The following is a 24,042-nucleotide window of genomic DNA, read 5'->3' as shown; positions in this document are numbered from 1 at the left end:
TCGATGACGACCAACTCTGACCATTACAGATCCCGAGATGTGACGTGAGGTTTCTGACAGGATGCTCCAAGTCGAGTATAAATCCTCGTCCTGACTTCTTCGTCGATATAGAAGCTCCTTCTCCCGATACATCCTGCTTGCGTATTGTACAGAATACTACATAAAGTGAACGCTCTTTCTCCACTAATTACTAATTCGTCCACCGAGGCTCTTCATATCCCACCAGTCCAACATGTGTCAAGACGAAGTCGGTCTTAACGGATGGACCGCGGTCCCGGTTGACGCCGGCAAAATCTTTGGCGATAAGCCCTTTCTGAACGAACCTACACACATCAGGGTCAACGACATCAAGTTAGCTGCGAATGACCCTGTGGTGGCGCAGACGCTACGGTATTCCAAAGAACGTCTTCATCCTGAGACCTTGAACCACTCCATGCGAGTATTCTACTATGGTAAGTGCAGGCGGGCTGTTAGCCAGTGACCTAAAAGTCTAGACACATGTACTTGAGAAGACCATCGCAAGGACTGATAGTAACCCAGGCATGGCCATCACAAAAGAGCAATTCCCAGAACAAGCAGCCATCCTCTCCCCCTCCACCTGGGCCCTAACCAGCCTCCTCCACGACCTCGGTACCGCAGAGGAGAACCTCACAGCAACTCGCATGTCCTTTGACATCTACGGCGGATTCAAGGCTCTACAGGTCTTGAAGGATCTGGGCGCGACCGCAGATCAAGCCGAGGCCGTCGCCGAGGCCATCGTAAGGCACCAGGACACGGGCGTCGACGGAACCATCACGTACCTGGGCCAGCTGATCCAGCTCGCGACGCTGTACGATAATGTTGGCCGGCATCCGCGGGTGAGTGGGTTTGAGAGAATGATTCATGGGGAGACGCGGAGGGAGATTAATGAAGCGTGGCCGAGGCTTGGGTGGTGTTCTTGGTTTGCTGGGACTGTGAGGCGGGAGGAGGGGATGAAGCCTTGGTGCCATTCTACGCATATTGTTGATTTCGATAAGGAGATTGAGAGTAACTCGCTGATGAGGGAGTGGGAGTAGGCGATGAGGTCATCGGGCATGGTCGACTAGTCGAGACAGATCTTTCAAACGGCACTTGTAACAATTGTCTTTCGAGGTGATGTTCAAGGACCAAGTTCGGTTACAGAAGAGGCACATGGCAATCATCCACCAACAAAGGGTACATGTTCAACAAACCACATTTCTACTTACCACTTGGCTCCGCTCACCTCAGTGTCTTCTAAATTCCAGCGATAACGTGTTCTCTACTACCCTGGAGAGAGGAAGAGGACATCCACATTCTTGATGGGCGATTTACGACTCATCATGAGGTGCACTGTGTATGTCAATGGTTGAAAACCGCTTACCATGGACAATAGTGTAGGCGCCTAATTTCTACCGCCATTGAATGACAAGAGACCACCTTGCAAGGCTTCACCCATGGAAAATCCGTTATCAAAGGTTTACATGGAGCAACGGTCACGTCGATTCGAGACCATTGGACAGGAATAATCAGACGAAGTTGGGTGGCTATTGTCCAGAGAGCATATTCGTTCCGACTCCTGTCTTTATCCTCCAAACCCCATTTCTATGCCACTGCTCATTCCACCTCTTTGACTTTGTTCTACCTGTTTCCAAGTTTCTACTGACCAAAAGCGACCTACTCAGCATTAATTCACTTGCTCACGATGCGTTCCCACGAGGTTCCAAGTCAAACACCTACCAGTCACGACGTAAGATGTCCATCCTGATCTTCCGTGATGAGTTTTTTCATACTTGTGTAATACATATTATCCTCATTCACTAAAATAAGGCTGTTTCTGTTTCGTAAAGGTTTTTGCCGGATACCTATATCAGATTTCAACTTCGCTCGGCCAGCTCAGCGCCAGATCTAATCGGCATTAAGGATATTTATCAAGACGATAGTACTCGGATCCAACGCCAGAAGACAGTGACATCGCACCAACTTTCACTCCACCTCAAACTCTAAAAGCCCCTTAAGCTAGCTATTGGAGCAATTTAAACATGCCTGAAAGCTCCTCAGACAACTCGGCACATCCCAAGCCCAACTACTACGACGAAGATGGCCGCATTGACTTTGCTGGAATGGATTTTGGTCAAGTAGGGGCAGCTTATGCAATCGATGCGGAAAAACAGCCCACGAAATCAAGGAAAAACCTGCTGCAGAGGCCAGATTGATCAGGGATATAAGACGTGCAGGCCGTTATGTTACTGCTTCGCGGACACGGGTTAATACAGAGGAGGCCAAGGGCGACAGAAAGAATGCAGACTGGTATGAAAAGCTGAAAGAAGAATTAGCAAACCGAGAGAAGTTGTTGGAGGAAATCAAGGCAATAGGACCGACCGAAAAAGAGTTTGACTGGAAATCATGGGTGAAGTACTCGACTAGTTGTGGAGTCGGGCAATCTAGACCGCCGGTAACATATGGTTCGAACACGACTGAGGCATTATCTTATGGAAGATGATATGGGAACAACACTGGGGTGGCGTTTTCAAGTCCTTTCCTCTTGAGTATTGTGATAGCTGGGCGGTATTATCTGAGAGCGATGCAAATATCAGCACCACCCCCCTTTACTAACTAGCGAAAAGCAATCTTGAGATCACAGGATGAGAGACCTTGAATGTTTGAATACTGGGTGTCTCAGAATAACATCACTTTTATTCTCATATCCGCATGATCTTCTATACCGGATCATGCCATGGGCCGAGTTTGGTGTTATGCGGACAAAGCACACTGATCAGGCATGCACCCATGTTTGCAGCAGTCAAAGGGCTTTACCACAAACACTCACTCAGACGCCTGTGTGGTCAATTTTCCGCCTTTGTGCGTTTATATCTGATTCGGTCATTCAGCATCGTCCAATAAATCCATCTATTGCTGTTCATAGAACCGCATGACGCTGCTGCCACTTCTCATGTCCAGCCGATCCCAAGGAGCTGACTCCTGTAGTCTCTCTTCCACAATGCCTTGCTCTCAGGTCCTAGGTCCCGAGGCTATCGACTATAAGAACTCGTGAGCGACCTCCCATTTACATCTTTAAGATTCTGCTGCAAGCACTTTAAGATCATTACCTCAAATAATTCACACACCGCCGCTTGATCTAAGAAAGCATACCAACAGGACACCCTACGAAAGAACTGAACCACATCTACTCCGTTCAGCGCAGCAGCTTGACCAACAGCAAATAACAACCAAGCTAGCGGTCCTAATTCGCCAATAGAGAGGACAATCGCGTCCCCCTCTATCGCTTCTCAGCCTCTGAAAACCTGGACAATGGCGAGCAACGAAGACCTGGCTGAAAAGGCGCAGAAATTTGAAGTGACAGCTGCCAGAATTGAAGCGCATATAAAGAAACGTCAAGACGGGAACGATAAATTCAAGGCGGAAAGCCTGCAAATTGTTCGCGATAAAATAAAGGTCGTGGAGGAACAGATAGCGGATCACAAAGTCGTAGACGACAGCATTATCGAGAACATGAACGCGGAAATAAATATTCTTCTAGAGGAATGGGACAACAAGAATTCGGACCAAGAGGGAAATTGAAGCTACACGACAGAAAGCAGGTCGTTCCCTGTAAATAACCAGATCATGGTCAGTCGGCCCGCTACTCCTCATCCCGTAGCCAAGTCGTCTTGATATTAAGTAATCCAAGCCGCTGGGTATTTAGCATACTATCTATCGCGCGTACTTATATCGAGTTATTTTGGTTTATATTTGCTATTTGTTTTGGTTTCTCTGCCCTAATGCTCATAAGATTTTGGTTCTATATTTGCTATGGTCCGGCAGTATTATTCTGGAAGCGGTTCTCGTAACACAGCCATTACCCTCAATAGGAGTCATTATCTTCAAAAAGAGCTGTCACCTCAAATAGAAATCATTACCTTCAGTACGCTGAGTTTGATGCGGTGTAGAAAAGGCGCACGGGTCAGGCGTTCATGCGTTTGCGGCAATCGACAGGCCCGCCATGACCACTGTCTTAGACGCTTTGCTAATGATGTAACCGCCTCTGTGTAGCCCCAGAGCCCGTTGGCGAACCTCCATGAATGAGAATGGACGTTCCTCGGTTTCATTTGGGTAAAGGCCGTTCATCTCCGAGTAGCACAGGATTGCCGACCTAAATACCAAATGCAAAACGACGCAACGGACTTTGAACACTGCGCCTGATGAAACCCCCCTTCGCCCTTTATCTTCTTCGACAACTCCATCTACCACTGTTCATTGAATCGTTTTGGCGGTATTACCATTGACTTCAGCGTCCTACTTGCTCACAGCAGCTTGCTCTCTCCTCTCAGCCCTCCATCCATGATGTCTACCTTGCTGCGAGGTTCCAGATCTCGAACCTACCGATTATAAGACCCAATGTCCAGCCCCGTAATCCTCGTTCTTCTTCACAGCTTCTCTCCCAGAAAAGTATCAGACTCCTTGCCTCGAATCTTCTGCAGAGATCAACCCGTTGTCTCGACACTGCACTCACTGCCACAATTCCTTATCTATACTCCATATTTGGACAAAAACCTCGAGCCATCCGCCAACGTCAAAAGCCCCCAAAAACTCCTCCCACGTTGTCCCAGCTTCCCAAAAGCTACCTCGATAGCCCGTCGCCCGACGACAAACATGTCTGGAAACAAGGCAACCGATGACATGATCAAGACTTTCAATGAAATAGTAGCCAATGGGCCCAAGCCCTCAGATACGGTCACGATCGCGGAGGCAGCAGAACTGCTGAAGGAGTTGCAGATCGCGGTTGACGCGAAGGCAAAGTGAGATTGGAGCTATTTATGCCTCGGGTGAAAGGCCGTCTCTTATGCAGAGCCAGATGATGGGCACTCGGCTCGCCGCTCCCTAGCTTGGACTTGAGTCATCTGGGTGACAAGCAGTTGCCCGTTATACAAGTATGTGTTATGGCTAGGCAGAAATTGCTCGAAGCAGACCCTTGCAGCGGCTCTGTAACTTTCGTTTCATGGTCCTGCGGCTAGTATCATTAGTTCGTCAGTCAAAAACCTCCGAAAAAGATGAAAAAGAATCATTCTTAAAATTCCTTCGCTCTTGAGGACCCCAAACTGCCCTTGAATGTGCGATGCGTGCGTGACTGAGGCGTTGAAGTGGGGAGTTACAAAGCGTTGCCTCATGCCGAAAAAGAGAGTCAAGCCCGGCTTAAGAAGGCCCATATAGACTTGGAAGACCAAATCGCGGTAAAGACAAAAACTTGGATACGAGATCGGGTACGACCGTTTGATTACGGCCACCTTATCCCCGAATACCCGAGCCGATTTGCAATGAGGAATCTATATCGCTAGCAAAATACAGATCAGACACGGCAAAGGTATTATCCTATAGAGGAGGAGACGGAAGCTTTGCTTTAAAAACATAACTGAGCCACTTCGTTGCAAGTATTCCCATGGTTGGGCGAGCGAGAAATCTACAATCTCTGTTGGGAAGAACGTATCAAAGGTCAAGGGGGCGTGGCGCCTAACAAGACCACCAAGGGCGTCAAAGAATATCAATACTGTGGAACTGTTTCTCCGTGAAGAAGGAAAATTGATTTGGCGAGAAGGACTAGATGCATAAATCTCAGGCTATACATGAGTAGCATGAGGGCAACTACAGGATGCGTAATTTGTTTCCCTTCCGTTCCAATACTGACTGGATTCTATACTGGCAGACGAGACCTGGTAATGAGGGGCTTCTCGTCGAAATTCTCCGCGTGTGGTGGTCTGATGATGCGGCCGATGGACCAAGACTATCGTCTTTGTATCACTGATCTCACCATCAGGCCGTTGGTTAAGTCTACTGATGTCTCCTATTAGACGATGCCCGGGGAGTTGGAACCATGGTTTTGAGAATTCTAGCTCCGGGGTGCCGGGCATACCATTGGTAATGTGGTAGTAGTACCGCGGGATTGGGGGTACCAGGCACGTCGGCGCAGATTCCATGGCGTCGTGATGTCCGGCACGTCAGTCTGTGCCGACTCCTCGATGCCGTGTGTGCTGCAGAGGGGGGTCCGGCGTCATCGGGAGGGCCGTCCTGGGGGTCAACAGACAGTCATCACTACCATATCTCGTCGTGACGACTTCTGATAAGCCAGATGTCTGGCATTCAAGCAGAGAGCTCGAATGATTCATTGATATAGTAGGGCAAGAAGTGGGCTTCGGTTTGCCGTTCAGGCACTCCAGAGTGGTCTTTTCTGATCGCCATACTTCGTAACCGATCTGTGACCCCTTACTACGTAAAGGTTAACGCTGATCTTTTGATATAAGGTCAGACTGTTCAAACACCAAGCCCATTCGTAAAAGTACGCCATCTGGCAAGACTTCCAGGGGGCGGGGGGCACAAGTTCAGAGGCAGCTGTTCACCAAGCTACATTTCCACCTTCCTAGCCCGGCCTACCTCAGTACCTATCTACAAATCTTGGCCAGAACATATCTTTCTTGTCCTAGTTGTCCTAGAATGAAAGAAATGACCTGAGCCTCCGCAGAGAATGACTTCAGACCCATGAGACGAAAGACCTTGATCCCCAGGAGGGCGGTTCAACGCAAAGTCATTACCTGCAGGTCTCATTGGCAAGTTCGTTGCTGTCGAACAGCCGACGGTGAACAGTCGCTCGGGCGCTTGCCTCTGTGGCGGTTTAAGCGCTGCTGCAGCGTAAACTTAGACTAACTGTCAGTGTTAAGTGTGGACGTCTTGGTAATCACCAGTTTTGTTTGGGTAAAAGCTGGTCCTTTGAATGACCAAGATTCACCGGCATAAACACCAAGCAAACAGCCACACCAAAGATATTCCATGCTCTTAGGAGCGCTGCCCCTGTATCTCTCTTTTTCTTTGGTTTCCCATCAATATTCATTGACTCAATTTGTCGTAGCTACTGCTGTAGTCCAAGTCCTGCGTACCTATCCACGGCAGCTGACATCCCTCTTTCTTCCACGTCTACAGTACCTTTCTGAGAGTTAAGGGAATGAACATGCCGACTGTTTAATCTAATGTCGAGCTATCCCCATCGCTTCTTTGCTATGCTTTCTGTCTTCCACAAGGAAACAAGATTAAACCAGCCCCTTCGCATCGACTCACCCATACGATTCCCATTCCGGTGAGATGCGTCACGTCAATATTAAGCTTCATCATACGAGCTCACTCTACGTGATTGATCGAGAAAAAGAAGAAAAATTAACATGACACAACCCTTCTCAATGACCAAGCCCGTATCCGCCAACAGAAAGAAGCATCGCGCCATTTTGATACCCTGTCTCTACCTCAGGAACCATCAACGAATACTTGAGCAACTGAAACACATCCGTAAGCTACTAAGAGCCTGCTAAGGAGTAGATTTGGACACATTGGTAGCAGATGTAAGACGAATTAATACCGAGCAGCAGGGCATTCACCCATTCCTTACTCCTTGCACATCCCAATCACGCAGTTCAACATACGATGACTGAGCTTCGTACCAGCCGGGATTCTGTGCCCTGCTGACGTGTATGTCAAAAGTCTCCCGTCAAATATCAGTTTGTTTCCCAAAGTAACAAGACTCTGTCTACCAGACCAAAGCTACGCGCCAATTTGCATGTTATGTGGGCAAAGCACACTGTTCGGGTGTAAAAACATGTTTGCAGCAGTCAAAGGAATTCACCATGAGTATCTACCAGACATATTGCCGGTAAACGCCTTTTTGGCTCCAAATCTGACGCTCCCAAGTGACGGAAGATGTGCCCTTTCATCTTTTCATTGGGTGAACGATGATTATGTTTGGGTGATCTACTTCACCCTACAAACTTAGCCGCCCCCCCCTCCCCCCCCTTCACGATTCTCTTTATCCTTTCGGAAACTTCATCTGCCACTGTTTCTCGGATCACCTGGCCCTGCCACTACTGCATTACGCGTTCAGCCTACCCAAAGCAGCCGCTCCGTCTAAGACAGTCCCAGGCCCTGGGCATACTGACTATAAGAACCTAACAGTCGCCTCATACCATGTGTTGTTCATTGATAATCTACCAAATACATTTCAAATTCTCTGTCTTGAGTCATCTCTACACAGCTACTAGATCTAAGCACGTACGCCGCAAGATCATCTACCGACAAATCTATTCAGTAAAGCACCGCAGCATACTCAATAACAAGAAACAAGAGTACAAAGCAAAGGCCCACCGAAGCTTGAACAGGCCCACCGAAGCTCACAATCGTATTACTTATGAACAAAAAAGGATCACGTATATCCTTCTACCGGAACTCGGCCTTCTAAAACCTTAACAAACACTCGAGCGACAAAGACCGACATGGAAGTCAATGACGAGCAGCTGGAGTATGCTATTAAAAGTCTCAAGAAAAATAAGCATAAAGAGGAAGGCAGAATAGAAGTCGTAAAGGAAGTGCTAAAAGTCTTAGACCCAGTGGCAGTAAACATTTTGGGGTTACAAACCAAGTTGGATGCGAGAAAGGAAGCCGTTGAAAACGAAATACATGGAATAGAGAGGGACCTGGCCAGTCTTCGAGAGAAAGCCAGATAAGCCAAACAAAGGAAGGAATATCATTCCGCGCACTCGGTGGCAAGCAGACAATTCCGTACGCAAAATGGTGTCAAGGTCATTCAGTCCGCTTTGCTCCTCGCCATGTAGCCAAGTCGTCTTGGTGAAAAGCAACCTGAGACGTCAGCCAGAGGTATCGAACATGGTCAACCTCTTATCTTGTGGGCTTCTTATGGGCTAGACGAGCTTGTCTTTGCTGCTTGTTTGCATATCAAATCATTTGGACTTCTACATTCCACCATGATTAGTTAATACTTCCTCGGATCGGTCTCTACAACACCACAGTCTTTACCTCCACTAAAGAACGAAATCCAAGTCCTATAAATAGTATACTTACTCACAAAAAAAAACCCCCCCAAAAACCCCCCAAAAAAAACAATCATCATTATCAAAAGTTTCCTCGTCACCAATCGCTCTGAGTCTTGACGTGCCGTTGTACCCCTGAAGCATAGGTGGGCGTGGAAGTGGGGTTGAAGAACATCGTGAACCACCAAAACGAAAAGTCATAACGTGCGTCGACCAAAAAAACATACAACACCAGGTATTCGCTGGTCGTCACCGACCCAACTACTAATCCGGCCCTCATTGGCTTGTCTATGGGAGAGCGGACGGGATCCCGAATTTTCCAATGGGTATGGTCGTATGTGACGGTTTGAGGCATGTAAGTCGATAATGAAGTGCTGCTTTTGCGGAGCAGGTCTGGGAATCAGCGCCGGCGAACAGAGACTTGCCCTCTGTGCATCGTGAAGGCGTCTAAATGAAGAACATGTGTCTTTGGTATGAAGTAAACACAAGAGATAACGGCCAGGTGAGAGGGTTGGATCGGAATTTCATCCCCATATCTCGTCATGAACGGCTCGACGAATCGCCATCTCCGCAGGTCAGCACGCGTTCTGCTGCAGGCTCACCTGTCAAACCCGGCAGCCGCATCATATGGGCTTGGAATTGTAGAGGTACTGAAGCTGCCTACATATGCTTTGATATCAAGAGCTACTCCGAGCTTTCCTGCCACTGACCCCAGGCTGAGCTGCACTGTGGAATGGGTGAACTACGAGGTCAAGTCGTCTCAGTCTGCTAGACTCCGGGATACGAAAACTGCTTCCAGGAAGGATTCCACTTGTCATGACCTTCATTCGTAAAAGCTTTAGTCGCGGAAGTCTCCGGACGTAAGAAATCACTTGCACGACTGGCTCAATGACCGAACGTCTGCGGCCCGACAGCCAAGGACCAAGTATCTCAGTGACGCTATAATAGACATCAAAATCAAGTAAAATCGCCGAGAATTCACTCAGTGGGTGCTGCAAGAAGTCAGCACCAGGCTTACACTCTTACGCCGCTGGGTATCATCAGCATACTTAAATTCATCAGGCGGCCCCCGGTAAAAGCTGCCATAGGTGATCGATCTTTCTGCGTCGAGCGAGACTGGGTAGCTTATGATATAGGTATAGAAGCGAAGTGTTCGCGACCCAACATCGCACTATTGTGTTAAACTCATCATGGTCACAGTGGGAGCGAGGAGCGAGAGGCGGAAAGAGTACGCCAGAGAGCATCAGTGTCAACCATTTACCACCTATCATTAACCACCTCTGTTTACTCGTACTCAACCCAACGATACGATAAACAGAAGCTTTGGAGAGACTGAATTAATCTGAATTGGCCCTCTCTCTCTGGAGAACCAACTTTCCTGGCTCCGACCATATCCCTTAGTCCGTACACAGCAACACACTGCCAATAACACAGTGCCCGCCTAGCCCAAGAGACATCCTAGTCACCCAGAAACCGAAAAGAAAATACTACGCCATGCCCGGAGAACAATTTCTACCGATCCCCGGGACACCGGTCCCTAAACCTCCATCTCTGGCCCGAACCTCCACGCCCTCAAAAGGTCCGATACCCCAGACCCCGGACCCCGTAGCTCCCTCCCCATCCCAAGAGAAAACCAGTCTACTCTAAACCTCTCAAATTCAGGTACATATCACTCCTGCTAACATATGAGTCTTCATAGCATAATAAACCCCCTAAGGAATGTGGCATGATGGGATGAGTATCGGCGCGAGAAAATCAGGCGGTTTGGATACCTTTTCTTGGAAGGGGTCCAAGTCGGTAGATACCCCATCAAACATTCACCCTATGCTGTGGCATCGTCTAAGAAAAGAAGTTCTAGAACCTTTTTTCTATATACTCACTCCAGTCTCATTCTCCGTTCTCTTATGCTCCTGCAGCTTTACTTACACTCACCCCACAAACTAAGCCTCGTCTGGACGGGAGAGTAACATTTGACAGGAGACAAGAACAGAAACTAGAACCCCAAACCCACGCCTCAACGTCGCACCTCCCATCCGCCTTACAAGTCCAAACTCAGAACAGCAACAAAAAGAAAAGTGGACACTACAAGACCCTCAAACTACGAAACAAGGCTGAGAGTGAATATCCAATCTATACAAAACCATCACCAGCCATTTCCAGATCCATCAAAAGCATGTGGACCGTGAACGCATAGCGTCCGAGTGCTCAAGTCCAGTCTAGATGCCTTGGCGTTCGAAACCCCCACCCCACACAGTGAGGGTCGTGGATAGATTGTCCTGTGGGATGCAAGCAGGCAAGATACTCCACGTCAACAGCCTGCTCCCGCGTTCTGACACTCGTTTGGAGAAGCTGGTTTCTTCCCTTTCTAGCCCTATACGTTTCTTCTGGAGGCAAGAGGAGAGGTAGCGGGTGAGCTAGGCTGGGGGACAAGGCCGTGGTTTCAGCCATCCATCAGATATTCCGGCCTCGAGATCCCTCCATCAAGAAAGACGCGCGCGGGAGTCCGCGGGCGCGAAGGCAGGGGATTATGAACGTGGTATATCACGATCCCTATCCCATAGAACCAAATCCCACCCCATGTCAACTCCACGTCCAAGGCTGAGAGACTCGGACGGCGAGAGAGGGACAAATTACAATGGACACAATGAAAACCACCAAGGCTGAAAATAACATGGGTCCATCCTTTTTTAGGACAAACGGTCGCGATGCGCCCCCCGATTTCCAGGGATCCGCAAGTCAAAACAAGCCACCCTCGCCGTCGCTCGTCCTCCCCGAGACAAGGGAACCGTGACGTCTATAGCCATGTGAGAATCCCGAACTCGAACCCCTCATTCTTTACCCCTCCATGCCTTTCCCGCCCGCATCAGAATCTAGATCCACCTCGCTTGGAGCACATTCACACCATTTACACCGTGTCTACCACCCCAACCACACCCGCTAAAGAAGAGGCTCTTTTCCCATCCTGCACCCCAAGGCTCACCACCATACCTCCGTCATCTGGTCCTCGACTCGCGCAAGTGTATCATCTGAACCATCTCGCCTTCAGCCCCAAACTCCCAGCCCATGGGCACATAGACCCGAAGGCGCGGGTGCACCAATCACATCACTCGTGCCCCCCCCCCCCTTTTTCCAGAAGCCTTCCATCCCAAATTTGGCAGGTTATTCATCCAGGACAGGACGCACAAAGATGAGATGATATAATGCGCGTCATATTCATCGTTCGCCACCCTCCAATTCTGTAAGTGTCAGCCAAAAAAGCCCGTCGGCGCCGACGGAGACCGGCCCCATCGGCACGGCGGTGGGGGCTTTCGGCATTCCTGTAACCCGCGGAAGGCTGTGTGCTGTGTGCATTGGATCGTGTGTGGCCTCGCTGCCGCCCATGCTGGAGGCCCTGTTTGCTTCTCGGTCTTCGTGATATACCGTGTAGATTATGTTTACATTTCAAAGTTTCAAAGTTTATAATAATACAGTTTTCGTCGGCGTCGTTGACCACAGAGTCGCACTGCACCAGAACCCCGGGTTCCGCTTGTGCCGGACCCTGCCGTATCGCGCCATCCATCATGATTCCTTCCCTCCCCTTGGAGGTGTCATTGTTCAGCCCTTCCCGCGGTTGCAGAGCCCCATTCCCAAATCTATGTATACAACCCTCGCTTGTCTTATTGTGCCCTGTTTTGCACTGTATCCCAAAGAAGAACGCGTTCAACGCCAGCAGCACGTGCACATGCACATGTCATGTCCCTGGTGTGTCTCAAAACATGTGCCCCAGAACCCAGACGCCGATCGCTATGCAAAGATCTAAATGCAACCCTGTCAATGCCCTCGCCGGCCTGACGGCACCACCACCATTCTTCTTCGTCTCAGACGGCACCGGCGACGGCGCCGCCGCCGTCGAAGGCACGTCGATTGTCGTAATCACCGTCGGCCCAAACGGGTACGGGAGAGTAATCGTCGAAACAACCACGCCAGACGGACCAATCGTAATGGTCTCGCCGCCAAACACCTCTGTTGTCGTTGCCTTTCCTGGCCCGACGGTGAAGCTTGTACCGTCTACAACCACCACCGATGCCCCGACTTGCGTGACTGAAGCACCGCCTACAATCTCGTAGGTGGTGTCCGTTGCCTTGGCCCCGGGCCCTCCCACGGTGATGTTGCGCACAGTGACCCCTGAGGGTCCAATCGAAATAGTATCGTCATCTACAACCTTTGTAATGATTGTTGAAACTAGTCCGTAAGTAAATGTGGTCGAGCGAATGACAACCACGGATGGGCCAATGGTAGTAATCATCTCGCCGCCTGCCACGACGATCTCCGTTTGGACCGGGGACGCACGGCTGATCGAAACGGTTCGTTTGGGGACGGCCGCTGCGGATGGCTGAATTGTCGTCTTCTGTCCATCGATCACGGTCGTCAGTGGAGCAGCGCGGCCGGATGAAACAGCAGTTCCCCCGGGGTCACCGGTCGCTGATGGCACAAGTGTGATAGTCTGCCCTTTCACCACCGTCGTTACCGGAGCTGCACCGCCGCTTGGAGCGTTTTGATCCGGGACAATGACGGCGGTCGGCTCAATGGTGATCGTCTGGCCTTCCACCACGGCCGTTATGGGGGTAGCCTGGACCCCAAACGTCGTCCCACCGACGACAACAACGTTTTGCGTTCCTGCAGGCGCAATCACAATGGGCAAGTCGCCCACCATCGTTCTAGATGGGACCATGGTGCTTCGACCGACGTTGCCGGGCCGATCAACGATCGTTCCACCACCAATGACCTCACTCGGGTTAATAGTGAATTCATCGCCGTTCACCGTCACTTTGGTCGTCTTTGAGGGGTCGCTCTGCGTAAAAGTTTGGTCGTTGATGATGATCTTGGTCGGCGCTACGGTGATCATGTAAGTCGCTTTCGGCGATACCTTGGCACTTTCACGTGGCGAGCCAGGCGAGCCGGGTGGCCTTGGATCGTTGTTCGGCGACTGGACCGAGGCCGTCGGTTTCGGTGTGGGCTTTCCCGTGGGTTTCGTAGATGAGCGCCTTTCTTGCGGGGCCTGTGTCTCAGGATCGTGGCCGTATCGGGGTGTGCTGATAGGCGAGAAGACGACAGAAGGATTCTTGGCTGTGGTGACGAAAGTGAACGTCGTTTCTGGACCAAGTGTTGAACTGAAGGTTGGGAGTTCAGGCGCCTCGGTCCTGCAGATGTCCACACCATCCTCCGAGGTACATGCTACACTCGCAGACACTTTTGTCTTCCCCTTGTTGCCTTCCAGGCCCGCAGGAGGACTGCATGTGACTGGGATCGTGATGTCAGGTTCCGGTGGAGTGTAATCCGTCGGATCTCCATAGATTGTCGTCGTTGTCGTGTATACGATTGACCAAGTTGTCGGTACGGCACCCTGTGTGGTCGTTATGCAGACAACGGATGGCTCGTAACCACCCTTGAGTGTCAAAGACACATAATCCCCGCCACCATCGCTGTAGTTTCCATTCGTGTAGTTTCCGCTGGGTGACGCGGATATTGAAACGTTGCTGATAGGAAAGAAAGATCTGATACCCGTGGGAGTTGCCAGTAAAGACGACGTGAACACAGTACGAGTTTGATTGCCCGAGGCCGCAACGTTGAAACCTACTGTCGTCGAAGCTCGGGTAGAAGCAATGGAAGGAGTGCTGGCTCCAATGGACGAAGATGATCTGCCGGATTGCGAGGTCGTCGCATCTGTCGTGGTGACGAGGGCCGTGGTTTGCGTTGTCCCATTGGCTAGTGTCAGTGTGCTTCCTGCGGCCGAGATCTGCGAACTGGTTTCGTCTGATGTCGTAAAAAATGAGCCGCCTATCCCTGACTCTGCTGTGACTGAGGACCCTATTGAACTTTGAGACCCTGATAATTATTGGCTGATTGAAGCGGACGAAAGAGTTTCGGTCCCGGCTGTGCTAGTTGACGGGTTTCCTGCCTGATGGATGAGCTGGTAGTCGAGGACGTAATTTGCAGTGCTGAGCTTGTTGCGGCCGATGATATTGTGCTGTTAAAGCCGACGACCTGTCTCCTACTGTGAGGAATGTGATTTGCTGCCACGCAGTCAGTCTCCCGGTCTTTGAAAGAAAATTAACAATAGCCAACATACCGAATTGAAGAGCTTGGACTGGCTTCGAGAATGCCACCAGGGAAAGCAACGCCAGCTTGAGGAGTTTCATATCGATGTGTCGTCTCGAGTCGCAGCCTGTCCTTCTCCCACGCATCCTTGCCCCCTTTGATGTTCAACTCTATTCGTAACTGCGACACACGAACTGACGCGGCGACAACAACCAAGTACTCGTGGCTCTCAAGTGGTCACGTATAGCCCACACACTCATTGCGAGGTCTGAGACGAAGCGGAATTCTCGGGCGATGAAGTTGTGAGGAAACGGCCATGGACGCCGGGCGCCGGGCGCCGGGCGGCGATTGGGGCGTAGAAGGGGTTCATATTCTCTGCTGTCTTCGGACCGTAAGGTGGGTGCGCCGGCGCGTAACCTGGCAACTTCGGGGGGGGGGAAGAACAGGGGAGCCAGCCAGTTAGTTCATTTACCATTGCACCTTAACTTCCCGGCTTTGTGTGCGCCACTGATGTAGTGTAGCAGTGACAGGAGCCATCTCATTTGAAATGGCCCGCCGTCAATCAAAACCGACGCGGCTGGGCCTCTAGCGTCGCGGTGACTACCAAGAGCTACCTTTCAAGGACAAGGGGCCGACGCAACAGAGTGGCACCGGAGCTTTAGCTGGTACCGGCGGCGGCACTGCCAGCCCCAAGCTCTTCCTCGAGCTGCACGAAGCAGGAGAGCATCTTCGCAGACTCGGTCTTTAACACTGAGCTCTGTTTAGGTAGCAAGATTTTGGCGTCAGTGCTCCTCGAAGAAGAAGACGGTGTGCGACTGCAAGGGAGAAAAGTTTCTCAGAAGGACCACTAGGCACCTATTGCTGGTCGATGACGGCTGAAAAGCATCGTCTTGGTTCGCATCCATTCGTTGATGTTCGAGTCAAGAAACGTGCTGTAGTGTCTCTCCTTCTAGTCTTTAGTGTCAACCGAAGGCAGTGCTGGCCATGAGCTAGAAATGTCTAAGACAATCCGGCCTCCGTCGAAGGGAGGGTCCAGCCACGCAGATTTGCTTGGTGGCAACTTAGGTCTGCGATTGACGGATCAATTGTGGTTTTGTGACAACAGTGACGAGCAATCCATTTTTCAAGAGAGCTCCCTCATGACTGGCAATGAAAAGGTTCGAAGACCTGATGGCCACAATAGTGACTAGCAACATTCGGCGGCGAGGGTGAGAGATGATTGACATTATGTCAAAGGCACCCGGGATGATCGCCCAGGCACACCGAGAAACCCTCGTTACCCATGCCTTTGCAGCTAGTGCTCGAAAGGCCAAGCCTATATCATTTTGTATCCGTAAAGTGGTCGGTTGGTAGTCTCAACTAGCTTCGTACGTCGTCCTTCCTCCGAGAGACACTTCGCATAGTTGTCGACGATGACGGTGGCTTGAGACAATTTGTTGTGGCCCGCTTGTGCCAAAGTCTGCCTACCTTAGTGTGTACGGGTGCAACCACCGTGCGTCCGGGAGATGTGCGTCTAAATGTGCGGAGTGCAAACATGTCTAGGACACGCAGACCTCTTGAATTGTTTGTGCGTCTTTAAAGTGATAAGACTTCAGAGATGCCCGGCTTGATTATCAGCCAGATGAGATTGACTGCCAAAAATGCTGGCAAATGTTGCAGTACTGGCGCCGCAAGTCGGCTCCATGTCCCGTCGGATGAATCAGCAGCTGGCATGTATGATACCTAAGATAGGGCTGATCGAAAAGGTGGTATGCAGGCACTGTATGGCTGGTGATCTTGATTCTGCTCGTGGTATGGGAACTCGGCGTCAAAGTAGTTGAATATCTTCTAAAATGCCGATTCGGACTTTGAGCATTGTTTTCGTGGACTCAATATGCCAGACTTCGTCATCCGGTGCAAGAACGATTGTGAATAGGGGCAACCCAGGTCTATTAAGCCAGGACTAGCGCATCTTCTCCGCTCGGCATTGGGAGAGAGATTGGATGATACCATCCAATTCTGCCTTTCCAAAATGACGAATAAATCGTCCGTAATCGGCCTCCATGTTTAGCGCACCGTTGCGCGTGGGGGCAATGAATGAGCGGGCGCCAGGGCATGAAATGCTTCTCGCCATTTCCGACCTGCGTTTGACAGCTGCGGTGAAGACCGACATCAGACCATGGCGCCGTAGCGGCCTGATACGTTGTACTAGATGACGCGTTTTGACTTCTTTTCAGTGTATCGCGTCGCACTTTGGAGCGGCACTCAGCCAACGCAGCGAGCCAAGGCACCTCGATGCAGTTGAAAACTGCCGAGCCATGGCACTGTGACAAGACACTTTAGTGGCATGGGAGTGATCAATTTGACGTTGCCGATGACAGCTTGTATGGCACAGACTGCGAGTCAGGTGTGTCGAAAATTGGCTCTCTGCAGTTCGCTCTACGGAACGACTTTTGTACGTTCGTGAGTGACATGGAGACAGAAAATCGATACCGAAAGTGTAAGCCTAGCCTTCACTGTCGAATCCTTACGGAGTACTTGTGCAGATGCAATTGTGTCGTTGATGCCGCCCGAGGTTCCAGTCCAGAGGGACGGCAAGCGAGGATGTGCCGGAAGACGCAGGCCCCGCGCCGACGGAGGGCGCCGACGGAGGGCGGAACAACAGGCTTGAGAATGACACGCAGCTTGAGTTCCAACTTCTCTTCCGCGGCACCCCTCTCTCCGCTTGCCTTTGGCTAGCGCGCTCCATGTGGTACTGTAGGTTCTGTGCTTGGCTAGGCTGATGGGGTGTATCATGTTGATGAAATTCGAACATTGAAAGTGAAAACCTTGTTTTGTTGATCTCTCTTTCGCACGGCTCTTGGCTGTCAGCTATAGCCTTCATTATAATTCAAATTGGCGACGAGTGAGAAGTGAGGTGAGGTCCGAAGAAGCCGATAGATTCTCTAGGTTTGAAATTATCGACAGGAGTTGGAGCTTGAGAATGACAGATTCCACGCGCGGGCGTTTTTCCACATCCCGGCACTGGGCTTTCATCCGGTGGGGAGGCGCCGAACACTCAACGCACTGTCGTTGTTGTCCTCGTTGTCCTCGTTGTCGATGCTGGCAGTCTGGAGGAGGCGGGCCGGTCGGCAGTGGCGGTAGGTGTGGCTGCAATGCAGTCATCTAAACGTCTAAGCGGCAGCTGTCAACACTACGAACATCTCTGGGATGACCGCCTTCCCAACACCTAGTCACAGAGGTAAAACGTGAGAGACGAGGCGACGAGGATGACGATGGAATGAAGCGAAGCACAAAGTCGAAATCGCGATTCAATGTCAGAGAAAGCAGGTGAACCCAGAATAGAGGTGTCCCTGGTGAGTAGCATATAAGCGGCGTGATAAGACATAGGGTCCTCGTTCAGCTGTGGCGCGGATGTTTGGCAATGAATGGTGCGAGCCTGTTGGGACAATTGAATTGAAGAAGCGCATTGAGGATCCATCAGTTGGCCCACGTCACATTGGGGGTCGAGGCCAACCCGTCTCTGCGGGACCGTGATGTGCATTTGTTGCTACGCCGTGTGGCCGCAACTGTGGTTGGTGGTCCGGTTCTTGGTCTGCATGTCGCAGGCCGGATCTCTTGGACTCGGGAGGAGGGGGAAAAGAGTGAAGATGCAGTTACACTCGGCTACTCGTCTCCACATCAGCTGTGATTCGCGAGATGTTGATGGCGGCTTGTCAGTCGATTCACCAGTGCCGTTGAGAAGATAGCGTCTTGTTAGTCGTTGTTGATGACGATGGTTGAGTATCCGTAGGTATTGAATATGCAGGAAGAAGGAGAAGAGAGAGGAAGAGACGGAGACTCCGGCCAAGTGTGGTCGACTGGCACACTGCCCATGGGTGGACAATCAATGCGGCAGTGACCAAGGTACGTAGCGACAACCTGCACCTGCCGTGTGTGTGTGTGTGCGCGAGTATTGAGTGCACGGTTCAACCGATGGCTTGGGTCGCCAGCTTCCTTCCTTCTTGGGGTAGAAGAGGCGCCGTTTGGGGTTTGGGAAAGAACAAAAGTTGGAAGTCGCGGGAAGCCCATGGGTCGCTGTTGCCATCTCCCCGGTTCCTCCCCATTATTATGTAAGACAGTTGGGCGTTCTTTCTCAAGCATCCCAAGTCATGTATCTGCACCTACTTTAATACGTACTCCAAGGATACCTTTGTACCTTACGGATATACTGAGGTGTCTCCTCGCGCCCGTCGCTCACTCGCAGGCCAACGGGGATAAGATCCGGCGGGAGAATCCAGGGACTTCCTCGCCTCGGACCTTCAGCTCCATGCCCCCAGGTAGATTGCCTCGCCTTCACGTCCTTGGCAATATGATCATCGCCAGACAACCCGACGAGGCACATTCACAGACACTACTATCCGTACGAATACATCGGCAGCATCCCATCGTCCGCTGTATGAAGACACACTGCCTCAAGCTATGTCATGGACCTATCGCCCTCTTTTTCAAGGCTGAAGGAGCGACTTGATATATGTGACTGACTAGTCACAAACCAAAGGCTGTCATCGCAACCCTTCAACGTCTATCGAGATTGCTACCCCTTGAATCATCCGTTGCAGTGGCCTGTCTACAAACATGCCTGGCTAGCAAGTCGCTCGGCCGTCCCGACTGCCGCTACTCTGTCGCATCTCGAGGGGCAACACTACGGATAGGGACAAAGGAGGTCCAGACATTCGAAAAGTCGACTGTGGCCGAACTAGCGGGTTTCCTGACCCTCTTTTTTATTTTTATTTTATTTTAACCTCACATGGAATCCTTTACCGCTGTCAGACTCGCCAGAGTAATACGGTACATGCTTCTGCACCACCGGTTGAGCGTCCCGCTACGGGAATGGCCAAAACTTAAAGAGAGTCCATCATGGAATCGGTGGGCTAGATGCATGCCTGTGCTACCAAGAGAGACGCCAGACCATTGCCAACAGACGGGAGGCGTCCACACTAAGTCTGGCTCTTCCGGACTGAAGTGCGAGTCGTCCAAAGTCTCGACTCTCTCCTCAAATCGACGGATGAGGTTCCGCTGCCCTCGCCTACCGCGTCTAATCCCAATCCTCCCTGCTCACCGGGTAAGCAAATGGAGCCTCTCCCCGTCGTCTCCAGAACCAGTCAACTTACGGATGCTCCCCTCTTCCCATGTCACTGGCCCATTACGCTACCGTGTCGAAAGACCCCTCTCGCCGCCCGCGACGGCTACTTCATCAGGCCCCGTCGGCCATTCCCTCGGACCTCTGCTGATTCTTGTCGGCGCGGGAGGTCTCGATCCATCTGCGGGGCGGACACATGGTCGTCGATGAGGCGCGACGGCGGCAGCGCCATGCTGAGAAGGGAGGGTTTGTCATGGCTCTGCCGCACTCTGCACTTTTCCTGAAGCAGGCAAAAGCACTGTGTGTCGATAAGAAGACAGGGATACCTGCTTTGTACCCCGGTCCCCAGCTTTCCCAAGAACGACGGGACCCCCAGACCGGTGCTGGACGGGGGCCTGGTCCTTGTGCCATTTGGCCTTCCGGCCTTCCCTTGCTTGTTGCGGCACAGCCCTTGGCCGTACGTAGTTGGCAGAGCGCGGGCTTGTCCTTGCTTGGATAACCATGGACGCTATCTTGCTTTGGCTGCCACCCACTCAATCCGATGGATGGCAGAAGTTAGTTTTTCCTGTTGATCATCCCGCAGAGTTCAATTGCCCGTGTCCCCCTCTTCCCTTCCCAATTTTTCTGCTCTTCACGGCTGATCACTCGTTCGACACGAATTCTCTTAGCTTCGGAAACCGTGAGGCATTGGGACGGGCACACGGCATACGAAGATACGAAAAGCGATTCGTAAACACGGCTCGACGACAGTTTTGGTTAATGGAGACGCCCCTTCACACGGCCAGCCTTCCCTCGGGACGCTCATGCACACCGCAAAGACGCCTTGGTGACTCGGCCCACCTCGAACGAACCACCCACTGCGTTCCGCCTCAAGATCGACGACATGTTTCCAACAATCTTCGTCGCAACGGTGCTCGCTGGCATCGTTTGCGCACAGAGTCAATCCGCAGTGGCTCTCACCCCTTCAAACGACTGGTACGCTGAGAGATACCCCAAATCTGGCCCGCAACCTCACCTCTAACTGAATCAAGGTACGGCGTCGACGGCAACTGGTCAACGGTGAAGCTCCAGGTCGGCACGCCAGGACAGTCTGTCAATGTTCTTGCGAGCACGTCTTTGTCTGAATTCTGGGCCATTGGGGCCGGTGGCTGTCTTGCAAGTAAGTCCTCTCCAGCTGCCGTTCTTCAGCTTATAGGTGCCAGCCCTGGCTCTGGCCTAGACTTGTCAGAACTAATATCTCATCAAGAGGAGCCCCTGTGCAACACCGCCAGAGGCAACGTATTCACCATTGCCGACTCGAAATCCTGGAATCCGTTGGGCGCATGGCAACTTGGTCTTGATTATCTCGGCTATGGTGGAAACGGCGATTATGGACTGGACAAGCTTTCAAGCACGCTTTTGACTGGGGATGGAATGAGCATGGACAACATTGTTACCGCGTCAATCAACAGCACCGACTACTATCTTGGATATCTCGGACTCGGCATCACCAAGGGAAGTTTTGGCAATCAGGTTGCCGAATCACCATTAACGCAAGCGGTCAAGAATTACGGATGGATTCCTAGTTACAGTTACGGCTATACTGCTGGCGCCTACTACAGTAAGTGCATGCCACCTAACCCCCCTCCTCCGGTAATAATCTGACTCTTGCAGTGGGTATGTCTGGCACGCCGTGCTCTGTTACTTTGGGAGGTTACGATGCAAGCCGTTTTGTCCCGCATAACAACGAGTTCTCTCTGGATCCGAGCGATGGCCTGCCTCACGCCCTGGTCCGTGGCGTCGAAGTTACTGTGCCTCAAAGCAAGGAAATGCCGAGCGGCTGGGATGCCAAGACGAGAATCTTGTCCAGCATGTCCACGTCTTTCAGTGCCATGATTGACAGCTCGACCCCCTTTCTTTGGCTCCCTGACGCTATTTGCGATGAATTCGCCAGTGCATTCAATCTGACCTACAACAACACCTTCAACCTATATACTCTCACCGACGAACAGTACGCTGACTTCAAGGCCGGCGCATCTTCCTACTCGTTCACCTTCTCCTTCTCGAGCCACGACAACAGCGACGACTTTGGTCACCCTCTCACCGTACCAGGCGTGGTCAACATCACAATCACAGCTGCAGCCTTTGCGCAAGTGTTGCGATATCCATTTCAGAGCGAGACTATCAAGTATGGCGAACCTTCAGTGCCTTACTTTCCTCTTCGAAGAGCGTCCAACTTGACCAACACGTTCATCATTGGAAGATCATTTCTTCAAGAAGCTTACTTGATCACCAAGTACGATACAGGCGTGTTCTCTCTTCATCAGGCCCTATTCCCGGACGCGCCTTTGCAATCATATCAGTTGAAGAGCGTCGTGCAGCCAAGCAATAGCCCTTTCCCGCCACCGGCCCAGGTGAACACTCATACAGGTCTCTCAACAGCGCAAATGGGTGGCATTGCGGCAGGCGTCATCGCCGCTTGCCTGATCATGCTCGCTTGTTTCTTTTTCTATCGCCGTCGCCAAAGAAAGACACAGGAGATGACAAGGTCCTTGGAAGATGGGAAATATGCCGCGTCATCAATCATGCCAGAGTCTCCAAGAAGCCCCATGGCCAAGTTCTTTACCAAGGTGCGGGGCAAAAAGAAGACTCAGCGCGTATCGACACACAAAGTAATGGGCAGCACGGCTCAACCTGTGGAGGTCGCGGCTGATGCGAACCACGCAGTGTACGAGTTGCCTGCACCGATAGGCCCGGCTGAGCTGGATGGAGACGACGACAAGTCGGTTCATGAGCACACCGAATTCGGCACGGAAGACACACAAGATGTGAGCGCCTACGAGCTGGCGAGAAGAAAAGTCGAATTTCAGCTGCAGGGCCCCGTTCCGGCGTACTCCCCTCCGGAGAACCCGGCCGACTTCCCGCCTGCGGAGAAGCCGATGCAGCACATGAGCCCTGTCGCGCCTTTCAGACCTGAAGAGTTTGGATTAGTGGCCGCTTCGTCCCCGGCATCTGCCTCTTCGCCATCGTCTCCGACGGTGTGCGAGAACTCGTCATCGACCCATGGATCCTTGCCGTCACCCATGAGTCCCCGCGTAGGAGAATGGACGAACCACCTGTCCGATCTCCCATCGCCCCTGACAGAAGGACCGTCGTACCCGTCGCCAACCTTCACAGTCAGCAACCCCGGCAACACACTGCCTCAACCTGTGTCCCCCGAGAGCGAGGCGTTTACAGCAAACCGCTCCACCTTCTCGCCCATGCCGCCAAACGTACCTCTGCCTGCTCTTCCTTCACCGCCTCCTTCGACTCATCAAAGAGCACCAATCGACCCATCCAACATCGTCTGCTTGGGTCCTTTGCCAGAGAACGTGTCTCTTCCAAAGCCCGAGGTGATTCCTCCTCCGCTAGCATACTCTCAAGGGACCAAACTTGCTATCCCCGAGGACCTCACCGCTCATCGCCTATCTACCGATACCTTGGGAAGCAACTGGACCGAGTTTGAGGAGGAGCTGATGGCTCAAGACAACTTGACGAGACAAGTGAGCCTACCAGATGATGAGAGGAGTCAGCAAGCGGAGTCAAACTCCTTACGAAGCCTACAACGCCTCGACGGCTCCGAATTCATCCATATTCCTCAGATGGCAGAGCGACGCTACAGCTGGGAGAATTAACGACATCAAAAGCCTGCCATTCTTTCAAAACAACTTGATCTTTACGAATAACCAATTATAATGCACGACCGCACAGAACGCGGCCGGCACTATTTCTACTTCTTTCTTTTTCTTCTTCTTTTTCTCAGTAGTCTGATTTGTTCACATTCGAATCAATCAAAATAAAGCGAAGGAGTTTGGGATAGGATTTCTCCCCAGAAAGGGGGGGGGCACAGGGATATCAGCATGCAGACTTGCCGGCGTTTTAGGTGCCCATACAATGGTCTTGGGAAGTGTTTACCTGCGGGAAGCTCCATCTTCCATTTGAAGATGACGGTACAGAGGAAAGCTACAATAAGACTTGAACAGGAGC

At 51.5% G+C, this 24,042-nt stretch overlaps 4 protein-coding genes across 4 annotated transcripts; 3 read left to right on the top strand and 1 right to left on the bottom strand.

Annotated features, from left to right (window-relative positions):
- Positions 1-34: 34 nt before the first annotated feature.
- Positions 35-1,225, top strand: BDP81DRAFT_417975 (cyanamide hydratase family HD domain-containing protein). The gene is made up of 2 exons (XM_060589667.1): positions 35-452; positions 541-1,225. Exons 1-2 carry the CDS (start codon positions 233-235, stop codon positions 1,053-1,055), a joined length of 735 nt encoding a protein of 244 aa, XP_060449674.1. The 5' UTR covers positions 35-232; the 3' UTR covers positions 1,056-1,225.
- An 11,056-nt stretch (positions 1,226-12,281) lies between these two features.
- On the bottom strand, positions 12,282-15,237 carry BDP81DRAFT_468621 (uncharacterized protein). Its single transcript, XM_060594493.1, has 2 exons — positions 14,968-15,237; positions 12,282-14,651 (listed from the first exon to the last, which is right to left on the bottom strand). Exons 1-2 carry the CDS (start codon positions 15,080-15,082, stop codon positions 12,607-12,609), a joined length of 2,160 nt encoding a protein of 719 aa, XP_060449673.1. The 5' UTR covers positions 15,083-15,237; the 3' UTR covers positions 12,282-12,606.
- Positions 15,238-19,570: 4,333 nt separating this feature from the next.
- Positions 19,571-20,256, top strand: BDP81DRAFT_417969 (uncharacterized protein). The gene is made up of 2 exons (XM_060589666.1): positions 19,571-20,008; positions 20,069-20,256. The coding sequence occupies exons 1-2, from the start codon at positions 19,705-19,707 to the stop codon at positions 20,245-20,247; spliced, it is 483 nt and encodes a 160-aa protein (XP_060449672.1). The 5' UTR covers positions 19,571-19,704; the 3' UTR covers positions 20,248-20,256.
- A 664-nt stretch (positions 20,257-20,920) lies between these two features.
- On the top strand, positions 20,921-23,690 carry BDP81DRAFT_310643 (eukaryotic aspartyl protease; the record flags this gene model as incomplete). Its single annotated transcript, XM_060583660.1, has 4 exons — positions 20,921-21,012; positions 21,069-21,196; positions 21,284-21,637; positions 21,691-23,690. 4 exons carry the CDS (start codon positions 20,921-20,923, stop codon positions 23,688-23,690), a joined length of 2,574 nt encoding a protein of 857 aa, XP_060449671.1.
- Positions 23,691-24,042: the final 352 nt, after the last annotated feature.

The sequence above is a fragment of the Colletotrichum phormii genome, assembly GCF_030913505.1.
Source record: "Colletotrichum phormii strain CBS 102054 chromosome Unknown BDP81scaffold_3, whole genome shotgun sequence".
Classification (NCBI taxonomy): Eukaryota; Fungi; Ascomycota; class Sordariomycetes; order Glomerellales; family Glomerellaceae; genus Colletotrichum; species Colletotrichum phormii.
Note: the sequence above shows the minus strand (reverse complement) of the source record. Positions and strands in the feature narration are given on the sequence as shown.

Excerpts from the sequence above, each read along its gene's own strand:
- BDP81DRAFT_417975 (XM_060589667.1), top strand. The coding sequence starts at position 233 with ATGTGTCAAGACGAAGTCGGTCTTAACGGATGGACCGCGGTCCCGGTT. Across the intron at positions 453-540 it reads CATGCGAGTATTCTACTATG|GCATGGCCATCACAAAAGAG; the intron begins GTAAGTGCAGGC and ends ATAGTAACCCAG.
- BDP81DRAFT_468621 (XM_060594493.1), bottom strand. The coding sequence starts at position 15,082 with ATGCGTGGGAGAAGGACAGGCTGCGACTCGAGACGACACATCGATATG. Across the intron at positions 14,652-14,967 it reads AGTCCAAGCTCTTCAATTCG|ACGAAACCAGTTCGCAGATC; the intron begins GTATGTTGGCTA and ends TTACGACATCAG.
- BDP81DRAFT_417969 (XM_060589666.1), top strand. The coding sequence starts at position 19,705 with ATGGAATCCTTTACCGCTGTCAGACTCGCCAGAGTAATACGGTACATG. Across the intron at positions 20,009-20,068 it reads GCGTCTAATCCCAATCCTCC|GGATGCTCCCCTCTTCCCAT; the intron begins CTGCTCACCGGG and ends CAGTCAACTTAC.